General features: G+C 44.1%; 2 protein-coding genes across 6 annotated transcripts in view; one reads left to right on the forward strand and one right to left on the reverse strand.

Moving 5' to 3' along the window:
- The window catches only part of DYNC2I1 (dynein 2 intermediate chain 1), a 94,268-nt gene extending 78,370 nt beyond the window's left edge, over positions 1-15,898 (reverse strand). For 3 of the 4 annotated variants that reach the window (XM_063099498.1, XM_063099497.1, XM_063099496.1), the window contains exon 1: positions 2,876-3,005. In XM_063099498.1, the coding sequence (XP_062955568.1) occupies positions 2,876-2,890 (15 nt within the window). In that variant the 5' untranslated portion in view covers positions 2,891-3,005. Of the gene's footprint in view, positions 1-2,875; positions 3,006-15,361 lie in introns of those variants that run through there. The other variant, XM_063099499.1, reaches the window with a different exon arrangement.
- A 462-nt stretch (positions 15,899-16,360) lies between these two features.
- ESYT2 (extended synaptotagmin 2) overlaps positions 16,361-25,834 on the forward strand; it is a 92,453-nt gene continuing 82,979 nt past the window's right edge. For both annotated transcript variants that reach the window (XM_063099500.1, XM_063099501.1), the window contains exon 1: positions 16,361-16,822. In XM_063099500.1, coding sequence (XP_062955570.1) covers positions 16,484-16,822 — 339 coding nt within the window. In that variant the 5' untranslated portion in view covers positions 16,361-16,483. The remainder of the gene's footprint in view (positions 16,823-25,834) is intronic.

Consider the following 25,834-nt stretch of genomic DNA (forward strand, 5'->3'; position numbering starts at 1 on the left):
CTAAAACATTTTAAAGCAGCTGTCACTGCTCCCTTAAACCTTCAGGTTAGACACCGCTTCCCCTGAGTGGTTGTATTTTGTTTCCCTTCACCTCGACACACTGGTCACTGGCCAGGGCGCAAGTGCTGGGCCTGCTCCAATCACTTGCCAGGACTGGTCTGTGGAAAGGGGCCTGACAAGGATCTTCTCGTAATCAACATTCCATTCTCAATTCAGATAAAATCAGTCATCAAGTCCTAATATTTCTTCTTCTAACATGTTTCTAAATCCATTCTTCCTGTCCAGTCCCACTGCTGTAAATCCAGTCCAGACCGTAACGATCAAAGTAGCCAAAGGGATTTTCCAACCTGTGTCCACAGCACAGGGAGGTGGTGCACAGGCCCTGCCCAGTTGCATCTATTTTAGTAGACCCACAGTACTGGTGGCATGACGTCCCCATCATCATCCTAGTCTCCACAAGACACCAGCAAGAATTCTCAGAATTGTAGATTGGAATGAATGGGGCCAATCAAATGGCAGATGATTCACTAACCCTACACAGCAACACAGTGCATTTACTAAAGATCCAGAGCTGGTTCACACATATCTTTAGGATTGAGACAAAATTCACCTTCTACTGTCCTAATTTTTTATTTTTCGTAACTCCTTATACTGGATTATTGTTAATTATCAAGTTACTTAGGACGAAATTATTAAATATGGCCTATTCAAGTTCTTGCCTGCTATTCATTCTTGTTATTATTGACTCTAACTGATGGCTCCTTGGTAGTAAAGCTGCTGGGAAGAAAACGGACACTAAGTAAATAGGATGATCAATTTCAGCCACTGAATCAAGATTATTCACTACAATCACTGACTGTTAATACACCATAATTTACACATCCAGTCCCTGGCTGATGAACATGTTAGTTTTTTCTAATATTCCGTATGACAAACACTGCTGAAGTTAACATCCTAATTTTGGTGTACATGCACTTGTGGATGAGAGTCCTGTATGTGGGGTGCCAAGGTGAAGCATGCAATGCCTAAAACTTTGACAGCATGGAGTCTACTTTGTATACGAGAAGCTGACCTCAGACTGCTTCCTTTCTAGACTTGGCTGACAGACTAGAAGTGAGGGGAGGGGGGATGTCAAAGATAAACAAAGCTGGACATTAGTTAAAGTGGTGAAAACATTTTACTCAGTAACTACTAACGCAAGGTGGCAGTGTAAATGCAATTAGGCTAGCTGTGTCTGCTAGCTGACAATCATCCACGTTAGGATTCTATCCACCCAGGGAGACTGGGAACAGGGGCCTTATTCTTCCTGATGATGATATTTTAAAGGAATGGCTCTCAGGTCCTTGAGAAAGACACTCCTGAGTTGTAGGAGATACAAAGACATCTCACAGGGACAGAGAAGGATTCATAATTTAAGCCCTTCTTAGTAAATGCTCTAAGAAAGGGAGGTCAGGGAGAAAACTATCCTCAGGTGTTGGCTAGAACGGTAAATTATTTTGACAGCCCTGAACTCAAAGATGTGGTTCAATTATGAAGTAAATTACACCGTGGTACATTAATTAAATGTACGAAAAGATGATCTATTTGACTCTGATGCCAGGAACACTGTTTGAACAGAATGCACTTAGGAATACAGGACTGCATTTTCTCTATTGGTCCAATCCTACCATTGGTTCTGCAGTAAACACTACTTACATAATCATGACGTTATAGTGTTTAAGTCAACCTATAAACCAATCACAGAAAACATAAGTTACAGCATAACTTATGGAAATGTAAAGGAAATGGTATAGAAAATGCCAGAGGTCAGGAAATTGGTGGGCTTATAAGGAGAAAGGGAGGGTAGTATAAGGTGGTAACTTCCTAATCTTAAGAAGGGGAAGTTAAAAGATACTATCTAAGGTTGATATAACACAAAAAACAAATTTAAAAATACTATTTAACGTTCTTAAGGTAAACGATAGGAAAATAAACATGAATAACGGGAGAGAAGGTAGGAGAAAATGTATGCAAACTAAATTCCTTCTCTTAACTGGCCATTAGCTCAGCTGATTAGAGCAAGTCTTGGAACACCAAGATCAAGTGTTCGGATCCCCACACCGCCAGCTGCCAAGAACAAATCTTTTAGTGGGGAATCAATAGACAACAAGAATAATAACAGCTAACATTTACTCAGTATTAATGAAATAGCAGGTACTGTTCTAAGCACTTTTACATATAATATCTCATTTATCCTCATAAACACCCATGGCATTGCAATGATGACGATGACCATTTTGTGAACTAGGAAATAAGACATGTTAAGTAACTTTCCCATGTCAATACAGAGGCCGGAATTAAAACTCAACCCACCAAAGTGCAATGTCCACCTCTGAAGCTGTGACATAAAACCATTCAAACTTAAACTAGTTGAAACAGAATGAAATTTAAGATCCGGCTCAGCCACAGCAGCCACATTTGCAGAGCTCGACGGCCCCCTCCAGCCAGGGCTACGAGGCCAGGCTACCGGCGACAGTGTGGACGCTGCTGTCGGGCTCTCCGCGCACGGTCTGCGCGGGCAAGAGCAGAGGGACGAGCGGACACGGCACTCGGGGCCACCGCGGCCACCGAGAGCTGAGAGAGCAGCTGAGGGCCTCGGCCTCCCGGGCGGACAAGGACGCGAATTTTCTAAGCAGCTCTCCGCACAGAGACCAACCTTCCCCGGCGGGCTCCACAAGCCCGGGGAAGCGCAGCGGCTCCTGGGGACGCCCGGGCCCCGCAGCCGAGCGCAGGGCCGGGGAGGCCGGCGCGCGTCCGGGCCAGCAGGGAACGGCCACTCTGGGGGCGGGACGGGGCTGCTCACGCGCCCGCGGCCCAGACCCCGCCTCGCACCGACCTTCCCCGGCTCCATCGCTCCTCGCGGGCCGGGCGGCCGCGATATCCTCGGCCCCGGAGAGACGCGGGCCAACCCGGAAGGAGACGAACCGTCCCACGGCCTGCTGCGCGGCCGCCCCGCGCGAGCGCGCGTCCCCTACGCCTAGCAACCAGCAGGAGGGAACAGCCGAGGGCCGAGCGGTCGCTGCCCGGCATGCCCCGCGACCGCTCCCAGCGCGCCTGCGCGTTCCTTACTGCGCGCAACCGGCAAGCAGGAGCCCGGAGAGAAGAACTATCGCTGCCCGGCACGCCCGCGGCTGCTCCCAAGGGCGCCTGCGCGTCCCCGACTCCTACCAACCGCAGGCAGGAGCAGCCGAGGGCCGAGCGATCACCGCCCAGCACGGCTCGTGACCTCTCCCAGTGCGCCTGCGCAATCTTGACAGCGCGCAACCGGCAGGCAGGAGCGGCGGAAGGACGAGCTGTTGCTGCCGGGCAAGCCCCGCGGCTGCTCCCAGTGCTCCTGCGCCTTCCTGGCTGCCGCCTCCGCTGCACGCCCGCGCGAATCCCGCCTGTGGGCGGTGCGCGACGTCCCCTCGCCGGGTAGGCGGGGCGCGGCGCGCGGGAAGGAGGCCTTGGCCCCTGGGCTGCGAGCCGCTGGCTGAGGAGAGAAGGCCGGGGAAGCGGCCGTGGAGCGCGCGTCCACTGGCCCTCCCGAGCAGCCCTGCAAGTGCCGTCCTGTCCCTGCCGTTGAGGGCGCGGCTAGAAGATGCGCTTCCTGCCTGGAAGTCCCTCGCGTGTTTGGAGAATAGGCAGGACACGCCCCCGTGAACGCTGCACGAGAAGCGAAGGCCTCTCGGCTCAAGCCCAGAGGACGGAAGCCCGGAGCCTGCCAGCACCTCTGTGACGGACTATCACAGACAGTCTGTTTGGGTCCCGTCCTGTCCCTGGAAGGAAATCATTGACCGCTCATGGTCTGCTCTACGGGACACACAGACTGTCCCAGGCTCGCTGTGTCCCCGTGAGAATCACTCATGCACCCCCTTCTCCCTTTCCGTGCAGGCGTGTAGGTCTCCGTTCCGCAATTCCTCTCTGCTGTGCCCATTAAATGAAACTCCTAGTTAATCTGAGTTTTGTCAGCTGTTATTTAGCAAACCGTTAGGGGGTAGGAGGGACGTCTTCCCTGGATCCTACAGATACCAAGGTGATGCTCTTGGCTCATTGGCAGCGTTAGGGCTCCTGAAGCAACACCCAAAAGTGAAGGCCTCAGAAGCAGCCTGAGCAGCAAGGTTTTCCTCTGCCCTCCTGTCTCTGCCTCGTTGTCCCCGAGGCACGCTATGGAATCTAGAATCCTTCTTCCCAAGGGGGAGTCACAGATAGACTCTGATCTTCCCCTGCCTCTCTGTCTTGAAGCTGGCGTGAAGGAGTTCTCTTACCTACTTTGTCTGATCTAGGTCCTAAGACCCCCATCTTGGAAAGGGTCCTGCTCTTTACTTGGGGGAAAGGAATGCTGCACAGAGAGACCAAGAAGAATCTAGACAGGCGGTGCTGAGTTTCCCCACTCAGTCTGTTCACATTAGATCATACTTTTCTTGTCCAGTCACATTTCTGCATGGCTGTGCCTGCTTCATAGAACCTGAGCATGAAAATGGACAGTTTCTCCGAAGGCTACCATGTCACATGAAACTGATATAAAAAAAATTATATGCCTTTTCTTCATATTAATCTGTTTATTAGTTGATTTTTCAGAGAATCTTCAGGGGGTTGAAGGAGAAGTTTTCCCTTGGCCCCTACAGTAGGAAAATACAGAGTCCAAATCAGGATGTGTGACCCTCTACTCCAACACTAGGCTACACACCTCCACTAAAGGTGTTAAAATTGTGGCTGTTTCAAAGTACTACTTTAAGCTTTGCCTGTGACTTTTGAAACTATTTTCCAGTTAACTCAGGAAAACAACTATTGATCACTTTGGTAATTATATTTGTTTTGTAGTCTCCTTAAAGCCAAACAGAGGGCCGGCCCGTGGCTCACTCGGGAGAGTGTGGTGCTGAGAACACCAAGGCCCCGGGTTCGGATCCCATATATGGATGGCCGGTTCGCTCACTGGCTGAGCGTGGTGCTCACAACACCAAGTCAAGGGTTAAGATCCCCTTACCGGTCATCTTAAAAGAAAAAAAAAGAAAAAAGCCAAACATAGAAACAGAGAACATCCCACTTGAATGTTTTTGAGCATATTCAGTGAATTCCAAGGAAATTTTTAATCAGTTTGCAACAAAGTAGGGCACTGCAGGTAATGAATAAATGCCCAAAAGCTGGGTCACCTTTACATAGGAGTACCTATTCCTCCCTCATCTATGTGTCTGCACAAATATGTATGCATATATGTGTGTGGAGATAATATCACATATAATCATTGCTCTAAAGTCTAGAACACTCAACTACAGACAAGGACAGGGGATCTCAAGTAACGGAAGAAAGTGGTTTCCTTTTCTTGCTCTTCACAGTCCATTGTTTCTCACGGCACCAAATTATATAATGAAAATTGTAAATACGTAAAATGGTGAGTCCCAACACCTTTCCCTATGCAATAGGTTAATACTCTTTTAATGCCATCTCTAACTCAAGACTAAGTTTTAATAACACTAAAACACAGTTTCCTTTCAGGCTTTTCCAGACTTTCCTCTAGAGTTGTAGAATCACATCCTATAAAGACTTCATGAACATAAGCCACACAAAAAATCCTATACATGCTATCAAGTATTTGACCTAGGGACCTTGGGATTTCAAATAGACTGAAGAGAAGTAAAATGTCTCTGTTGTGTACCAATCAGCCTCCTTTCATATTAATGAGCAGCCTTCTTTGTAACTACACTGAGCTTCTGGCCCTTCTCTGTACTTAATGATATGAAAAAGGCAGAACCCATGGCTACTGCCACAACTGAATCTCAGTCTGCATTGATTCTGATAGCAGGTCCAGTTTGGTTCTTAGATTTATTACTGTTTACTCTTTATACCCTTCAATTTCCTGTGACTTTTTCATTTTCCCTCTATCCTTTCCTTCTGTGTAGACAGTTCTCCAAGGAAAGGCCATACAAACAAAACACCAGTAGCCGTATCAACAGCTGTGAAGATGTATCTGAAATTCTCTGACCTTGGCAGTGGTCGGACAAAGTCCACTTGCCATAGAGTCAGGAGCACCCTTCCTCGAGTTATTTGCCCATCTGTATGGGGCACCTGCCTGGGGTGTGGACTCTCTTGAGCACATACCGGACAAACATGACAGCCATTCACTACATCTTCCCATTTTATAGGCAAGGCCCATCTTTGAGCCACCATCCACATGGTTTGGCTGCCAGCATGCGGCATTCATCGATGTAACCACTGGGCTACATCAGTAGCTGGGGCTCTCTCCAGCCATCTTAGCCAAGGCATCGGCTTCATCATTTCCTGGACTGGTTAAGGGGAGGTGTCCAGTGACATGGAAAAGAGTTACTTCTTTGTCATGTCCCAATTCCCATAACTCTTGCCACATGGCTTGTCCCCACAGGGGTCGGTGGCCTGCCATCTACCATTGATACTTCCAAGTAGAGATCCTAAGGGTTAAAGCTTTGTACACAGCCCAGCTGTCAGTACAGATGGTTAATGGCCCAGGCTAACTTTTTATCACTCTCCATACTGTTCTCAATTCAGCTCATTGACTGCTTTGCCCTATGCCGTTTTCATACACATGGTATCTGTTAAGGGCTGGACAGCAACTGCGGTCCACGATGCTGAGAGTCCCATGCTGTTAGAGCCATCTGTATACCAAGCTTGTTCTGTAATAAGTCCCTGTCGCTCATTGAAAGGTGTAGCCTCCACCTCCATGGGTAGGGGTTGTGTCAAAGTTTCCTCCACAACCTCTACTGAACCTAGCACAGCTTACAACTCTTTGCACAGAGGATTCATTGACACAGTCCTTCTTTGTTCTATATTTGCTCCCCATTTAAATAGAGTGGGAGTCTGAGCTACACCTGTTTTACAGTTTGTTGCCCACATGCGCAGCCAACCTAGTATGGGATATGTTGTCCTTACTATGACTTTGGCAGTTCCTGTGATAGCTTCAGTGGCCATCAAGGCAGAATATATGGCTGCTAGCTGTTTTTCTATTAGAGAATAGCTTACTTCAGCACCTTCCAGAGCTGAGACCAGAATCCTACAGGCGTTCGGAATTGGTCTTGTCTCTGCCACAAACCCCATCCTAACCCCTCCTGGGTTATATGTACGTCTAACTCAAAAGGTTAAAGTCTGTACTTGCTGTATTGCCCTGTTTGTAGCCTGATAAGCTTGTTCGAGGTCCTCAGTCCAATCCCAGAGGGCTCCTTTCTTTGTCAATGCATATAGTGAGTGTGCCATTTGGGCCATATGGGGTACAAAAGCTCTCCAGTACCCCAAAAGTTCCAAATATGTCTGTAGCTGAGCTACAGTTGTGGGTTGAGGGTATGCCTGTATCTTATCTAAAATAGCTTCTGGGAGGACCCTTGTCTTACCTGACCAGACCACTCCTAGGAATTTGACTAATAGCCTAGGTCCTTGCATTTTGGCTGTGTTCACGGCCCACCCACATTGTTCCAAATGACTTAGCAGCATTGGAGCTGCCTGGGTTAAAGCTGCAAGAGAATCAGAGGTTAATAACACATCATCAATGTAGTGAAACATTGTCACCACGCTGGGCCTAGACCACTTGGCTAGGTCCCTAGCCACCAAGCCATGACAGATGGTTGGGCTATGTAGATAACCTTGGGGGCAATACTTGAAAGGTCCACTGTCTTCCTTCCCACATGAAGGCAAACTGATCTTGGCTGTCAGCCGAGATTGGAATAGAGAAAAAAGCATTTGCAAGGTCCGATACATAATGATAAGTTCCCAGCTGAGTCACCAGCTGATCCATCAAGTCGTGAACTGAAGGCACAGCTGCATGCAAAGAAGGCACTACTTTGTTCGATAATCTATAGTCATTCTCCAGGTACCATCAGGCTTTTTCACTGGCCATACCAGAGCATTAAATGGGCTATGAGCTGGACCAATAATGCCAACTTTCTCTAATCCCAATATAGTGGCACCTATCTCTGCATGTCCTCCCGGTAGGTGATAGTGCTTTACATTAACTACACGTTTTGGCTTGGATCACACCTGTGGGTCATGTTTAGCATATCCTCATAACACAGGCTTTACTGTCTGTATTTGCAGCCGAAACTCTCCAACTGTTGTTTGCAGGTGCAAGCCATAAAGTACATCCATACCCAAGATGTATTCAGCTATGGGAGATATATGTACATATGTACATGAGGAGGTAATCTTCCTATGCCCAATGGCAGTGACACAGCTTTGACCTCAGTAGTAAGTATGTCCTCCATAGCCATCTATATGAACTGTGGCCCCTGGAAACTTATCTGGATTGCCATATATCAGGCTACATTCTGCACCTGTATCCACCAATGCCAAAACACACTGCACATTTGTCCTTGACCAATATATTGCCAATTCAACATGAGGCCTCTGTTCCTCACCTGCCCCCAAAAGACAAGTACCTTGGCCTGCTCTCTAATCAGAATGGAACAGTTCATCTGCCTCCTCGAGAGCAACCAAATAGTCATTTAAATCGACTGAACGTACCTTGCTACCTGTTTCCGGACATTTGGTAAAACGCTGTTCGGGGTGCAATTGCTGCCACAAAGCAAACAGAACTGCATTTGGCTGCTGGTCAGTTTTCTTCCTATCAACCCCTGCTGCAAGCAAGTCAAACCACATCTGCTTATGACTAGTCTTCCTTGGTCCCTTTGGGATAAAATCCTTAGCATCTCTTGGGGGTTGGCTCTTAGCCACCTTTCAGACCCCTCTTGCTTGTCTGCTATTTTCTACCTCACCCAAGCCAGCTATCATGGTCATTACCTCAAGTACAGGATGACCACTGTATGGGGCCAGTATGGCCATCAGTGACCCAAAGGACATTGGCGGGGCATTCTGCAGCACTATGTCTCTCATGCTGCCTATAAAGTTCTCATCGTCTGGGCCATGAGTGTTCACATTAAACATGGACTGCTGCATGCCCAGCTCTTGAATGATCTGGACCAGCTCAACATACGTTTATCATTTACTAACAATCTTGGGCAGTTCTCCAGCATTTGCCCACAAGGTTCAGGCAGCTGCACTCATCCGTTCCATGAAGGAGTGATTACCTGGCCCTTGCGCATACCTGTGGCTATTCTGCAGCTGCTGCCTCAGGGATGGGTGCATGGTGATGGAGGCCAATTTTTCCATCTCCTCACAGAGCATACCACAAGATCCACCCCTAGGTCCCATAACCACAACAGCCAAGCAGCCAGGGGATCCCCCTGTTTCTGCCGGAACTGTCTCCCCCAGTCAACCAGTTCAACCTGGGTATACAGGACATAGGTGGTGAACTGGGTCATCTGTGGATCACCCACTGGTTGTCCACCTGGTCCCATAGGCTGCTCGTGTCTCAATTTCTTGTGCACCACAGGTTGTGCCTGGAGACGCATGGTTTCACCCAACTCACCACTGGGTTGGTAGTCTTCCCTGGCATGAGAGGCAGGAGTGGCCATTGACTGCACCTCTAGGACATTTATCTGTGCTTCCAACAACTCTGTTTTCTTCTTTAAATCTTCCAGTTGCTGCACATCATACGCCAACAACTCTGCTGTCTGCTTCAAATCTCCATCAGTTTGCAGGATAGTGAGCAGTACTAGCCAGGCTCCAGTCAGCAGAAAAGTGGCCACTGGACACCACATGCTCAAGGACAGCCACACTTCCTCCCCTTTCCAAGGGGTTTTCCATTGTAGTGCCTGGTCTATGCTGCCTTGCAATACAGTGAGCAGCAAACAGATCCTGGTCAACAGGAAGTTGGCCGTAGGGCAGACCATATTCAAAAGTAGCCACATTTCCTCCTTATTCCAAGGGCTTTCGGCTCCTGTACCTGCTCAGAATCCTGTTACAACTACACCAATTGTCGAGCTAGGGCTGGGTCAGGGGCTCACAGACCCCTCCAGCCCATTGTCCAGACTGGGTCACAAACCCTTCACATGCAGGTCTATGAGCTAGGTAACGGGCAAAAAGGTCCTTGAAGCTGTAAGTTCGAGAGTGTGGGTGCGGGGCAGATGCCTGAAGCACTAAACGCCAGCCAGGTGGCAGCACCACACATGACACTAACTCTACCCATACACAACTTGCTTACAAAGAATGTGCCACACCATCCCCAACCAGACCTAAGGCAAGGTCTTAAATTATTAAAATTCTATTGATTAATTCTATGATTAAAGTATTCTATTTTCCCAACAGTTTCCATTGTCCCTCTTCCTTCGCTTTCATTGTACAGGTGTTCGGTGGTGATGCAGGTTCCTCTTGGTCCTGTGAAAGATTTTTCTTCATGGTTTTACCAAGAACCTGGAACTGCTGCCCAGTAACACTTTCATCCTACCCAAGGTTTTTTTTTTTTGCACAAACCTACCAAGACTTCTATTCCTGTGTTTCTGTGATGCTACTTTTGTGATATAACCAAATATTCCTATGGTAAACATCTTTTACCTATGTTATCCCGAATGGATCTCTGTGCTTTGCAACCAGAAGAATGAGAAAAATCTTGGTCCTTTCTTTCTTACTCAGATTATTACAAACATCTCCTAATTTATTGGTATCCCTTTAATCCTGCCCTCTTTGAAAGCTATCTAGAGACCTCTCTTTACCTTCTCTTCCTGACACAGAGGACACAGTGGTAAAGACACAGGGTGTTGATAGGGTGGGAGGTGATGAAGTGGTGGGGAGAGGAGATGGCGTATTAGTCCGTTTAAGTTGCTTACAACAGAATACATGGAATTGGGTGATTTATAAAGAAAAGTGAAATTTATTGCTTACAGTTTCTGAGGCTGGGAAGTCCAAAGTCCATCTGGTGGTGGCAAAAGTGACCCAGGGGTCTCACATTGCAAGATGATGAAAGCAGAGAGAGCAAAGAGGGAGACAGTTCTTCATGCACTGTCCTTTTAAAGCCCTCAGAACCACACCCCTGACAACCATTTTTAATCCATTCATTACAGCATGGTCCGACAATCCAATCACCTCTTCAAGGCTCCACCTTTCAATTACCATAACAGGATTTCCCACCCTCTTAACAATCACAGTGGGGGCTAAGTTTCTAATACATAAAATTTGGGGGACACAATTCAAGCTTCAGGGAGTTTTGGGGTGACATAATTCAATCCACTACAGATGGTCAGCCTAGTTATACTAGAAAGTAAATAAATATATTGAGTATAATGAAAGCCAGGTTCTTGCTATTAGAGAAGATACTTACAAACATGGAAAGAGGGAAGGCTAGCAAGAACCATGAGGTATTCAATTGGAATTGTAGGTATTAGTACAAACTCATTTTTAAAATATATATGTATAGATTGATATAAAAATAGTTGTATGTATTTGTGTGCATATGTATGTAGATGGATGTGCATATAAACACAGATATATTTTCTATTTCTGTCTGTTGAGAGTGTCTAGAAACAATGTTACTCCAGTACCAATGAGCACAGCTAGCTCCCAGATCTCGGCTTCTAAACACAGTTCTCCAGCAAAAGGAACTGGGGCTCTCTGGAGAAACGGTTGACTTCAGGGCTGGAGCAGTATAAGAAGGCGATTCTGGAATATTTTGTCGTACAAGAAAGCAAGGAAATGCTCAATGAATCATACAACATCAAAGGACATGGGAAGCAACTCAAAGGGGCCCCTGTGGGCCAAATCTATGACAGTTTGAGCAGCAAAACAAAGAATGATATTGGCAAATTACGACCTGGTGAGCAAAATAGGAGCCCATGAGTCCACTCTATTATAGATGAGTGAATGAGTTGTAAAAGCATGGAAAGTAACTAACTAGCAGTGGAGAAAGGGAAGCTCTTCTTTATAGTAGAATGTCAATTAATAAATATAGAAGGAGTGATGGAAATAGAAATCACCATTGAGCAATCATCATAGTGGGGCTGCTGCAGGAGCGAGTTATCAACAGAGCCTCAGGATGGCAGGTGAGGTTTGCTGAGTAATTATTCCAAAATACCATTCTACAAGATACTTATCAATTGCAAATGGGAGAATAGAGACTTTCTGGTCAGAAATCCAGCAGACACCAACATAACCAGGTTATGAAGGCACACACCACCAGTAAGAGACAGGGTGGATTTTTGAGTCCTGGTACAGTGTGCTGAGACGAGTAAAGCAACATTTCTGGGACACTTCTGCCAGAAAGCACAACCTGAGTCTGGTCAAAGGGAACATCAGATAGACCCAGTAAAAAGGCCAATCTGTTTTGTTTAAAACTGTCATGAAAGACAGGGCCGAGCCCGTGGCACACTCGGGAGAGTGCGGCGCTGGGAGCGCGGCAATGCTCCCGCCGCGGGTTCGGATCCTATATAGGAATGACCGGTGCACTCACTGGCTGAGTGTCGGTCACAGAAAAAAAAAAAAAAAAAAAAAAAAAAAACTGTCATGAAAGACAGAGAGAGGCTGAGAAATGTTCCAGGTCATAGAAGACTGTAGAAACACAACAACTCCATGCAACATGTGTTCCTGGGCTGGATTCTGGACACAAGGAAAAGAAATGTTGTTGGCACAATTGGTGATACCTGAGAGGCAACTGGTGATACTTTAGAGGGGTCTATGGATTGGACAACAGTGTTGTATCAATGTTGATTTCCTCATTGGGAGGGTTGTGCAGTGGAGACTATCTTTGTTTTGGAGAGAAAGAAACTGAAGTATTTGGGGCTGTTATGGTTTGCATATGTCCCTTCAAGGCTGATTCCATATCTTGGCTATTGTAAATAGTGCTGCAATAAACATGGGAGTGCAGATATCGCTTAGACATACTGAATTCCTTTCCTTGGAATATATACACAGCAGTGGGATTGCTGGACCATACGGTAGTTCTATTTTTAGTTTTCTGAGGAACCTCCATACTGTTTTCCTTTAGAGTTGTACTAATTTACATTCTCATCAACAGTATACATTTCCCTAATGATTAGCAATGTTGAGCATTTGCATTTCCTGATGATTAGTAATGTTGAGTATTTTTTCATATATCTATTGGCCATTTGTATGTCTTCTTCTGAGAAATGTCTATTCTGCTCATTTGCCCATTTTTTGATCAGATTGTATATTCTGGATATTAATCCCTTGTCAGTGTATAGTTTGCAAATATTTTCTCCCACTCTGCACGTTGTCTCTTCATTCTATTGTTTCTTTTGCTGTGCAGAAGTTAGTTTCTTTTCAGTTTGATACAATCTCATTTATCTATTTTGCTTTTGTTGCCTGTGCTTTTGAAGTCTTGTCCATAAAATCTTTGCCCAGACCAGTGTCCTGAAATGTATCCCCTATGTTGTCTTCTATTAGTTTCATAGTTTTGAGCCTTACATTTAAGTCTTTAATACATTTTGAGTAGGTTTTTGTATATGGCAAGAGACAGGGGTCTAGTTTCATTCTTCTGAGGCAGGGGAGGGTAGGGCCATGCCCCAGGGATGCTGTTCATAAATATTCAGACTGGATTGGCACACTAGGAGGAACAGGAGAGGGAGAGGATTGGGCTAGGAGGAGTTTGGACATGGGACAGGGAGGAAGGAGAAGTTTGGGGTGTGTGCATTGTTCTCTGGTGGAGATGCCTGCACACTTCCTTGGCACATACCTTCACTTGGTAATAAAGCCCTATTATGTTCTGTTGCTCTGTTCTTCTCTTCATTTCCTTTTGATGGTGCCATAAAAAATCTTTTCTCATGGACCTAGAACCAGGATCTGATGCCCGGTAACACTTCTGCATCTGAACATCCAGTTTTTCCAGCACAATTTATGAAAGAGACTTTTCTTTCCTCATTGTATGTTCTTCGCACCTTTGTCAATAATCAGTTGGCTGTAAATATGTGGATTTGTTTCTGGGTTCTCTATTCAGTTCCATTGATCTAAGTGTCTGTTTTTATGCCAGTACCATGTTGTTTTGGGTACTATAGATTTGTAGTATATTTTGAAGTCAGGTAGTGTAATGCCTCCAGAAAATGATAACATTTTGTACATACTTGGTTAAATACATTATTAAATTTGATTTCATCTTTTTTTAAACTGTTAAAAATTTGGCTACTAGAAAATGTATAATCACAAATGTGGTTTGCATTACATTTCTATTGCATAGCGGTTATAAATTATTACTAAACACTCCAAACACTTTCCTCCCTCTGTGCTTGTACCCATATTTGCTTTTCTCCTCAAAACATTCTTTCCCAGTCTCTCTTCCTGGTAAATTATTTATGCTTCAAGGTCCAACTGAAATGAAGCCTTTTCTAACAGCATTCTTTTCTTCCAGGAAGACATTTATCACTTCCTTATTCATTGCAATTTACGAATAGCTCTTACACTTTCATGTTATTTAATTGTTTGCATATTTCTCTCCTAACAACCATGAGCCACTAGAGGTCCAGGTAGTGTTTTATTTAGCTTTCTATCTCTAGCACTCTATCAGTTCCCAGATCATCAAATGAACTCAGGAAGTCATGTAGTGAGTAAATAAAGACAACAGAATAAATATGATAAGATAGAATGTAACTGGTTGGCAAGTGAGCTATTCAGAAAATTATTGTATTAGGTTCCTCTATAGCCATAAATCCACTTATTTGGCAAACATGGTGGGGCACAGTGAGAAAAGGGAAACAGCATGTGCAGAGCTCTGTGGTCATGGTGCATTTGGGGAACTCAAATTGGCAATGAGAGTGCCTCACAGGGAGCAGCGCGAGATTCACTGCAGTGGAGGACAGATCAGTACAGGCTGGAGAAGAGAAAAATTGCCAGATTCAAGATACAGTTAGGAGGTAGTCTGACAGGGGTTTGTGATCGCAGGTGGGAAGTGAAAAAGAGGACTTCAGAGCCATGCGCAGGTCATTCATATAATGTGTGTGTGACTTTTTCTAATACTGAGCCTGGAAGCTTCATTCCTCACATTCAATCTCACAAAGAGTATAAAACTTTCCCACAGCATCAGTTGTTTTCTCAGCTGTTATAGAGCGACACAGAGGTTAAGAGAATGGGTTTTGGTCAGACCATCCACCTGCCTGGAGCAGTGACTTTAGGCAAGCTAATTAACCTTTCTGGATGCTAACACCGAGGCTACGTGAACTACCAAAGGGCTGGAACTTAGTGTGGCACCTTGCTTGGGGCAGTCACTAAATAAATCATAACTATCACCGACATTACCTTTCCTGCCTTGCTTTTTTTCTTATGTTCTTCTTAAGTTCTGATACACGGAGATGAAGAAGGTAATAGTGAAATGTTCAACACCGGAGTTCAAGTGCATGTGACAGTCTTGCTGGACAACTTCTCCAAGGCAAGGTGCTGCGTTAGTGGCTATTGTCTCCGGAGCAAATAGACAGACTCTAAACTGGAAGCTGGGTAAATTTTGTATCTACAGAAAGACCATGACATCAAAAGCACAGAATCTTACCAGATGTCACTAAGATGCTCCTTACCACACGGCTTGAGGTTCTTCCCCGTCGGGGACCACCTCCGGCGGGATCGTGTCTCGGCACCGGCAGGACAGGGGCGGTCGGGGCCTCGCTCCCAAGGGCTTCCACGAGGTTAAGCTCCAGGTAAAGTGAGTCGGAGACGCAGGACACTTGTCCTAATTTTCACTGCTTTTGTTCCTTGTGTTGTGTACAAACAGTCCTTCTTTCAACAACTACTTTCAAATACCTTGACTCCTACCTACCTTACCGGACTTTTTTTTTTTTTTCTGACCGGGAAGGGGATCGGCACGGTGTTGTCAGCACCACGCTCAGCCAGTGAGCGCACCAGCGGCAGGGGCGGGCCTGGGGCGACACCGGAGATCCCCGGAGATCCCCGCGCCCTATTCCGGCAGAGAACGCCCCCGCGGGGAGGCCAACGACCGCCCGGTCCTCGGCTGATCCTGCCTGCGGTTGCTAGGAGTTGGGGACGCGCAGGCGCCCTTGAAGGGGCCGCGGGGTATGCTGGGCAGCGATAGCTCATCCGTCCTCTACTCCTGCCTGCGGGTTGCTCGCTGTGGAGGTTTCCTCAGAGGGGCGCGGCCGAGCGGTGGGCGGGGGCCGGGGCCAGCGTGATGACGTCGCGCACCGTCCACAGCCGCCGGCCGAGGGCCTCTCGGATGGGCGCGGCCGGGCGGTGGGCGGGGCCGGGACCAGTGTGATGACGTCATGCACAGCCCACAGGCGGGGTCCGAAGGGCTCTTCGGAAGGGCACGGTCGGACGATGGGCGTGGCCAGCGAGATGACGTCACGCAACGCCCACAAGCGGGGGTCTTCCCCTCAGAGGGGCGCGGGCGAGCGGTGGGCGGGGCCGGGGCCAGCGTGATGACGTTGCGCACCGCCCACAGCCGGAAGCCGAGGTCCCCTCGAAAGGGCGCGGCCGGACGGTGGGCGGGGCCAGGGCCGGCGTGGCGACGTCGCACACCGCCCATAGGCGGGGGCCCTGCGGGCGTGCGGCGGTGGCCGGCGGTCCCGTCAGAGAGGCCCGGGCGCGCGGGGCGGAGTCGACGCGGCATTCGCGGGCGCCCGCCTCGGCCGGGAGGGTAGCGCTGCGCGGCAGGGCGATGAGCGGCGCCCGGGACGAGGGCCCGGAGGCCGGCGCGGGCCGGGCCGGGGGTCGTCCGGCGCCCGAGCCCGGCGAGCCGTCCGGCGGCGCGCTGAGCGTGGACGTGCCGGGGCTGCTGGCGCAGTTGGCGCGCAGCTTCGCGCTGCTGCTGCCCGTGTACGCTCTCGGCTACCTGGGGCTGAGCTTCAGCTGGGTGCTTCTGGCGCTCGGGCTGCTTGCCTGGTGCCGCCGCCACCGCGGTCTCAAGGAGAGTCGCCTGTGCCGCGCGCTGGCGCTGCTGGAGGACGAGGAACGCGCCGTGCGCCGGGGGGTGCGCGCCTGCGACCTGCCGGCCTGGGTGAGTGACCGCGCCCGGGGCGCCTTCGGGAGGGCCCGGCTCGCCTCTTCTGCGGTTTAGGGGACGTGGTGACAGCTGGTGGGCGGAGGAGTTAGCGTTCCTTCCGCCCTGAGAAGACTCCTTGGTTTCTTGGTTATTTCTGACACGGTTGAAGAGCGACGAGCGTTGCCCGAAGTATCTGCTGATATTAGAGTAATTGGAAGTTTGTCTCTTTTTTTGTGGGTACCGTTGAGAGACTGAACGTTTTTACGCAGGGTCGGCCTGGATCCAGTGTAAGTCGGTCGATCGCTGTAGGTAGATGTGGCAGGAGGCCTTTGAAGACTGGTGCTGACAGCAAGTCGCAGTATCGATTACTTTGTCTTCACCTCGGGCCGTTCTCCACCTAGAGTATCGCGGAGTCCAGGAACGCACGGGGTGGGCTTCGTCGTCTTTCCTCCTCACCGGCCAATTCTGCTTCGCCGTGAGTTGGTGCCACAGTTGACTGCAGGAAATAATGTTTATTTTAAGCGAAATGATGCCGGTGTTAGGCTCGGTGGAAACGTCTGTGTGAAAGTGGCAGCCCTGAGTCTCAGAAGAGTCATTTTTTCTTGGGAAGAAAAGGGCTTGGAGAAAGGTCCCTGTTTCCAGTCATGAGACACTTGTGAAGTAAGACGTGGAATGCGTGACACACGTGGCAGAAAACCAAAAATTAGAAAGCAGGTGTGTCCAGACAAGGGGAGCGCAGTAGATACCGCTCTGTGACGACCAGCAGCAGTCGGAGTAAGAATGTAATGTGAAGGACGTTTGCAATTTAAAATTCTGTCAGTACATGCTGGATACGTGGGACCAGGAGTATTTTGGAGAATCAGAATAATTGGTATGGCACAACTTTGAGTTAGCAGCGAGAAAAGTGAAGGACGTGTAGAAAACAGGAAGTTGAGTAAAAGAAGTAGGATAAACCAAAACAGGTGCACTTGGAAATGCACAAAGGACTTTAATGTTGTATCTTGTGAAAATAGCTAAAAATAGAGAGTAGATGATGCATTACCAAAACAGCAGCATAACCAATGCTGAGATTCCCAGGAAACAGTAGTGCTGACTTTTCTTAGATACTTGATTATTGAGCAACTGGCTAATACCAACTTTGCTTGTAAAAATCTTTGTGAAACATAGACTTTTTTTCTCGTGGTAAATTAACAAGTACAATTGCTCCCATATTGAAGAATTAAAATTCTTTTTTTTAAACAATAAAAAGTTGATTAGCCGAAGATTCTTTCCTTGGGTTTTTCATCTATGTAACTTAAACTGATGAACCATGGTGTTCATCTCATAAAGAATTTGTATTTTCTCCAGAACTTTTCACTTGTTTATTCTAGATTTGTATTCGAGCTCATATCACGAGTATACTTAAACATGCCTATATTGCTAAGACTTTTGGAAGGATTCACATGAAACTTAACAGTGATAATAGCCAGGGATTTAGAGGGTTTTTATATATTTTTTTATTATATTCATGAGGTATTTTCATAATAAAACCAGTGGTTTGCACGGCCTAGAGGTGTACCTGAAATTCTGCTGTAGCCAGGGAGCAAATCAACAATAGAAAAAGCCATGCATAAGAAAAGTCAAGATTTCAGTATGACAAAGAACCTTGATTTTTGGTGTACATACCTAGGTTCTTGGGTTTTCTGAACTTTGGGCTGGTATTGTGCTTTGAACAAGATATATTTGTGCACTCCAGACACTGTCCACATTTTCATAGTCTGTCATTGACGACTATGTTTCATAGCATAGTGGAAGCATAGGAAAATGTAAACTAATATGGTATTAACTTCCTAAACCACCTTTGGATATATTCACGGACAGCTTTTTTCTTTTTCTTTAGTAAGGTAAAAGTGTATGCTGGATATGGAAATGAGATAATTAAATAATTTTAACACTTTGAGAAAAAATGTATACTGTTCCTGAATTGAGGCTATTAGAATACGAAAAATAGTTCTTATTTAATGGTGGTAATTCTGTTAAGAGGTTTGTCCTACAGACTTTTTGTTCTGTAAATGGTCTACCCTGTGTTAATGGGGCCCTGGAAAATTAAACTCTGTGTGAAGAATATTCTTGGAGTTTTTACAGAGATAAGATGAATAAGGACAATTTTCCATTGCTACTTTTATTTATGTGAAAATTTAGAACTTGGTGGGACAAAGTCTCTTTCGTGCTTTTACTATTGCCCAACAATATTGAGTCTGTCTCTGGTTGCAGATATGTTGAGACCCAGATCTGTCGTGTATAGTATTACTTCACTGTTTTGGCAGTTGTCTTTCATTACTCTAATACTTGGATTTTGAGAATTAAAGCATAGTTAGCTTCCTTGATTACATTCTGTACTGTTGTATACAGACTTTCTTTGGGGAGAGCTTGCTTCTTCCCCTTGTTCTTCTGGGAAGTTCAGAAGAATTCAAGGTATCAATTTATAGTTATCATGTATTCTTGAGAAATTTAGCATATAGATAAGTTTCTTTTATATAAACCAAAATGTGATATGTATAGTCTAAGAACCAAATGGATAAAAGAAAAAGAATGCACTGTGGTCTTTTGTAAAAGAAAAGACAAATATTTACTTTATTTCTTAGTGTTAATCATTGACTTAACACTTTAATAAAATTTTGTGAAGACTTGTAACGGAAAATAGTTGGCATATCTGATTCCGGAGCCACTATTTAGCTATTTTAAACTGAGTGCTACTTTAGCACTTAAATTCTGAAGTGATTATGTGGTCTGAGAAAATGTTAGTCTTTGTTTTAACTGAGAATAGGATGTAGATGCTGCTATGGATTTCTTGTTTACACCCACACTGCTGCAGAAACACAGAGAAAAAAAGACTGTGATAGTTGCATTGCTCTATAATATGTGATCCAAGTGCTTAATTAAGTCAGAACATAATGTCCCATGGTTGCTAAAAATAAATCAGTAAATATCTGGTTTTCAGTTTAAAGTGAAAAATAGGTTTAAATTTAGGATATACACATCCGTCAGCCTGTATGCTCTGATTTTAGTAATACTTCTGTTTCAGATGAATATTATCCTCATTGTACATTTAAAGATCAGAGAATATAGAGTTAGGACTGAAATATAAATAATTTATATAAACACACACATTGAAATACATGTAATATATTTTGTAAGTGTGTATTTATAAATATAGATCACAACCCTGTAAAGGATTAGCTGTGGAAAACTGACTAATAATTTAGTGTTGCCATTAGCCCTTATGAACCTCTGATCTTTTCTGTAGTTTTTCATGGTTTCTACATTGGTCATAGCATTTAACCTGAAAAAGACATTGTGAATATATTCAAAACCATTGATTTATTTGTTTATATATTTGGTGGCTAAACCAGTACGGAGATCCGAACACGTGCTCTAACCACAGGAGCTAAGGGCCGTCCTCCTTTGTATGCTTCAAATGAGTGCATTGAATAGTATGTGAATTATATCTCAGTAGCACAGTTAAAAATATAGATATAGAGTTTCTTTTAAACATAAAGAAGTGAAAAGGAAGTTATAATGCAAAATGTGCTATACCTCTTCACTTATGGAATGTTAGCTAAAACTTAAAATTTTTTAAAAATTGCAGTTTAAATTTGGGAGCATTTACATTTTATGTACTGCCTACTGTGCTAAGGAGGCAGGTTGGCATTTACATTTTAAAGGATATTTAAGGAAAGGGTTAGGCTTTGAATGAAAAAAGTAACAAGGTAAATATTTTTACCTTAAACCTACTGTTACTTTATTTTTTATATGAGCCATTCCCAGTTACTTTAAATGTTGATACTATATTGGCTAAAGCAAATATAAATTCTAATTGCATAAGAAAAGAAATCATGCTTCAAAGATATAAACAGCCTAAATTTGTTTTTCCGTGAGTTATTCCAAACTCTTAACTCTCATTCAAGGTATATAATTATCATATGTGTTTGAGAAATTTAGCCTATAGGTTGGTTTGTTTTATACTAGATACATTCTATTAGAGTATAATTTTTAAGTATAATATTTGTGGTCTTTTGCATGTTGTTATGGTTTGTCGGATCATTATCTTTTTTAGTTTCCATGACAATTCTGTCTCAGAGGAATTTTATTCCTTTATTTAAAGATCCAAGGACCCACTATCTGTAGAGTACTGTTCCCACAGAAGTGTAAGAGGCCATCCTGTCTTTGCATTTATCTCTTTCCAGGGTAGATATAACAAATTCATATGAGGCAGGGTATGATGATTGTCCCCAAGTGTCATGGTGGCTCAGAAGAAAGGATCAGGAAGGACTTAGTGGTAAGAGGGTGCATATATATATGGACACTTAAGAATAGAAGGACATAGCATTATATTCAGTGGGAACAGCAAAATAAAAAGTGTGCAAGTGGGGAGATAATGGGCGTATTCTGTGGGACAGAAGCATCAGAGTCCAGTGGGGCAGTAATGTGGAGGGCTCCTCTGGAGAGAACTCTGTGGAAGGTCTGTTATCCTTGTAACTCCTTCACATGGTAGAAGCTTGAATTGAGCTTGTAACTTACTCTGGGCCCAGCAGTAAGGAGTGGACGTGCTCCCATGGGACCCCAGCCCAGACTCTCAGAGGTGAGGAGTGGAAGTACTCCCACTGAGACCCCGGCTCAGGCCCCTAGAGGTGAGGAGTGGAAATACTCCCACTGGATCTCAGCCCAGGCTCTCAGGGAAGTTCTCCCAGTTTATAGGGAGCCAGGATTAGGGTGTGAATACTACCACGCTCTTGAGACACTGAGTATTTAGCCGCGGCAGGAGGGGGAGATAGTGATGTATTCAGATGTAATCTTGTGAAATCAGAAAAGGAAAACTACTGTGTAATGCAGTATAGTTTTCTTCATGCTTTAGCTGCCAGAAAATTTACAGCAAGAATTATTGCAGGATTGTTGTGCTTTCTACCACTGTAGTAACTGGAAGTACCAGTCCCACCTTTCTTCAAATAGACTGTTCTCTTTTACTCTCAGTGATCTTATTGTGCCTTGCAGACTGACTCATCTCATGTTCTGTTGGAACTGGGTGGGGCATAGTTTTTATACAAACAGTTAATGTGTCTGTAGTTGTCTTTGCATGGGATAATTTTTCCATTAAACATGTTTTATTTCCGGAGGTTTTCTCGTGGTCTTTCTCCCTGTCACTGATTTCTCTCAATTTATTTTTCTTGTTTGGAAAGTCCTGTAATTTTTTTTTAAAGCAAAGTATTTATTTTGAAAATTTTTTCCTAGAGTAGATCGCATATTAAGGAACTACCCCAATTTTTATGTAGGGATTAAAAATGAGTCTTTATGGATTGATTCATTTATTCACTTAGCCAACATTTATTAGACATTTGCTATGTTCCAGGTATTGTGTTAGGTGTTAGCAATACAAATATGGGTAAGACAAGGCCTTAAACTTAAGAAATTTACCAGCTGACAATAACGTAAACTTATGTGTAATCCTAAGTGTTAGTCATAGTTTGCATTGGTAGTTTCTTGCTTTTTGTTTTTTCAATTTATTTATTTTTATTTTTTAATTGACAAAAACTGGTAGTCATTTATCAATATAGTAGTTCCAGGACTTCCCACAGATATCAAAATTCGTGGATGCTGAAGTTCCTTATATAAAATAGTGTGATATTTTTATACCTTAAATCATTTCTAGATTATTTATAATACCCAGTACAATGTAAATGCTATGTAAATAGTTATTAATACTATATTGTTTAGGGAATAATAAAAAGAAAAAAGTCTATACATGTTCAGTACAGACACGGTTTTTTTTCCCCAAATATTTTCAATCCATGGTTGGTTGAATCCATGGATGCAAAACCTGCAGATACAAAGGGCTGACTATATATATTTATTATGTATGCTCTGTTTTGAAATGTGTGTATGTTGCAGAATGGCTAAATCGAGCTAATTAAAGTATATATTACCTAACATACTTATTTTTTGTGGTGAGAACACTTAAAATCTACTCAGCAATTTTTAGGGAAACATTACATTGTTAGTAGCTATAATTAGTATCTTGTATAATAGGTCTCTTGAACTTATTCTTCATAACTGAAATTTTGTATCCTTTGGCTAATATCTCCCCAATCCGCACCGCCCCCCTTTTTTTGGAGGTTGGCCGGTATGGGGATCCGAACCTTTTTTTCTTTTTAAATGAAAGTAATATATGGTTATCTTCTTAAATCCATGAAAAAAATATATTAAAAACATCATCCATATTGCCAAACCACCCATAATGGTAGTTGGTGGAAAATTATAAATCGAACGTGATATTATGAATTTTTCTATTTGTACTGATCAACTATGCTAAAAAACCATTTATAAGAAATTCTGGTTTAGGACTTAAAAATTTTCTGGGCTTATAACTACATTTAGGAAAAAAGTAAGGTAGACCTTTATGAGGTCTTTCAGTTGGTGAGGTAGTATGTTCACTTAAAAAAAAATGCTATTTAGGGCATTTTGTATATTTACTAAGCTAATAGCTTACCTCTTTAAGTCAACATAATTTAAAACAATTTTTTTCTTAGGGTTTGTTGATTGAGCTATGCATATAAATCTAATTTTATGCTGTGCTATCTTGGCTTACTTTTGTGATGGACAGTTTTATGATTACTCTTACATTGGATGCCTCTGAGATCTGTTGATCAATGTCAGGTGTCTTTAATGGATTACAGCAGAGTGCCCAGGTGAAAGTATCAGTGCACTGTAACAAGCACATCTTCAGTGTGCCTGTGTGTCAGCAGCAGCAGTGCCCTTTTTAGCAGCAACTCAAGCTTTGTGCCTGGTGACTGAGTGCTAGAGTTAGTGATAGTCACACCAGTGGCAGATGTGCATAATAATATGATGGTTTTCTTTGTGCTTTCTTTTTTATTATTTGTAAAATTGTCATTGAAATTGAGCTTGAGGGTTTTTTGTATGTTCAGTCATGTAGTGAAGTCCTTTATCTTTCTACAATGTGCAGTAGTATTTATGTTCTGGCTAGATAGGTTTTAAAAACATAATTTTTCTGATTTGAGGAAAATGCATGCTCATTGTGGAACATTTCAAGCTTTGAAGAATAAAGAAGAAAAAAGTCCTACTAACTAGTGATAACCATTATAACATTTTGGTGGATTTTCTTAATCTTTTATTGGTATGTTTGGATGGATATGTATGTATGTGTATAGTATCCTCCTTTCTTCATTATGTCATTATTCAGAACAATGATCTTGATTATTGCAATATTATCTATCTTATAGAAGTATTGTGCTTTATTTAAATGGTGTCTGATGGACACATTTGAAAAACAGATTGTTAGCTATTATATGATGAGAAAAGATAAAACTAGAATTTGAAATATTTAATTTTCCACTCTTTTTAAATTATGAGAGCTTATTTACTTGGCCCGTTTATTAGATCTGTGTCTAGGATATATGAATTATTTTTTAACTCATTAGAGTAGTGTGATAATCTTATAAGCAAAAGTCTACCTATGGAAAGCAGTGTTTCTTTTGAATGGTATGAAGTTAAAACACACATTAGATCCACAGCTCTTCTTACATAAGTAACCTTTAGAAGAAAAGCATCCCCTCCACAATGAGTCACAACTTCAGATTGCTTTCTTCCTCTGTGTTGTGTTATGATAGTAACATTTGTTAGCAGTTAGGAATATTTTTAACTGAAGTAGTGATTTCGTGTGACACAACAGAGTGATAGCTACTTTGAGATTTCAAAGAGGACTCACTGACCGACCCCATAACCAGTGTTGTTTGGCTGCCCTTCATCTCTGAAGGGTATGTATCTCCTCCCATGATGGGGTTCCAGCATGTTGCTAATTATGGTAGAGGAGGCTCACACTTGAGAGGCCCACTCTGCAGGGCGGACCATCAAATTCCAGATTTGGTAGCTGTGGGTCCCTCTCTGAGACCCACTCCTTCCTAACTCTGTGCCCTTGGGTGAGTCACACTTTCTTTCCTCGTCTGTAAGATGGTGGTTGAAATGAGAATGACCTTGCTGTGGCTTTGAGGCAGGGATGGGGAGAGGCCCAGTGAACATGCCGGACCTGGGCAGGCAGTAGGCAGCAAGGCCTGTCCTTGGGTCACCCATCTGAGTCACAGACTCAGAGACACGCATGTCCGTGACAGATGCTCTTGTGTGGCCTGAGTCACTTTTTTACCCCCAGAGTTGACTTTTGCTGCCCCCTGCCCCACTGCTGCTGGAGTGGAACAGATGAGCCCTGGAGTTTTTCCTTCTTTGTTTCCATTTCACTGTCATTTGTTTATTTTATGTTGCTGAGAATTTATCTACCATAGTGCTTTTCTACTATTAACACTTGAAAGTATACCTTGTAATTTCACTTTCTCTCTCTCTTTCCCTGTACATCACTCAAATAATATCCAGGGAGCCTACATTACTGTGCCTCCTCCTTGCTTTGGGTTGGTTTGCTTTGTATCTTTCTCTTCCTTAAAACAAATAGTGTCCGGAGGACCTGGGTAATCTTTCCTGGCTCCACTTTCAGCAGCCACCATGATGCAATAGATATAGTAAAAATTACATTTTGCGTGCATCATATTATAAAATTTATTAATTCTGGTATCCATTTTCTTCCTTGTGTGAATAAGTGTTGGTTAGAGACTGTGAAGTGGGGACTTGAAAATGCATATCCTATTTCTGGTTCGGTTGTAATAGTTTAACCTGTATTATATGTGGAGTTGTTTCCTTCTGTTTACATCTGAGGGATTGATATGTTTTAGGTTTTCCAGAGTAAGGTAGATCTGTAGAAAATCATGGGCCGAGCCGTGGCGCACTCGGGAGAGTGCAGCGCTAGGAGCGCAGCAACGCTCCCGCCGCGGGTTCGGATCCTATATAGGACTGGCCGGTTCACTCACTGGCTGAGTGCCAGCCAGGAAAAAAGAAAAAAAAAAAAAAAGAAAATCAATCTAGTGATGTGGGAGGATAATATTATTGAATTCACTTCATGCTATAAATATTACACTGGAGTATACTAATTTT

The sequence above is a fragment of the Cynocephalus volans genome, chromosome 6 (genome assembly GCF_027409185.1).
Source record: "Cynocephalus volans isolate mCynVol1 chromosome 6, mCynVol1.pri, whole genome shotgun sequence".
In the NCBI taxonomy this organism is placed as follows: domain Eukaryota; kingdom Metazoa; phylum Chordata; class Mammalia; order Dermoptera; family Cynocephalidae; genus Cynocephalus; species Cynocephalus volans.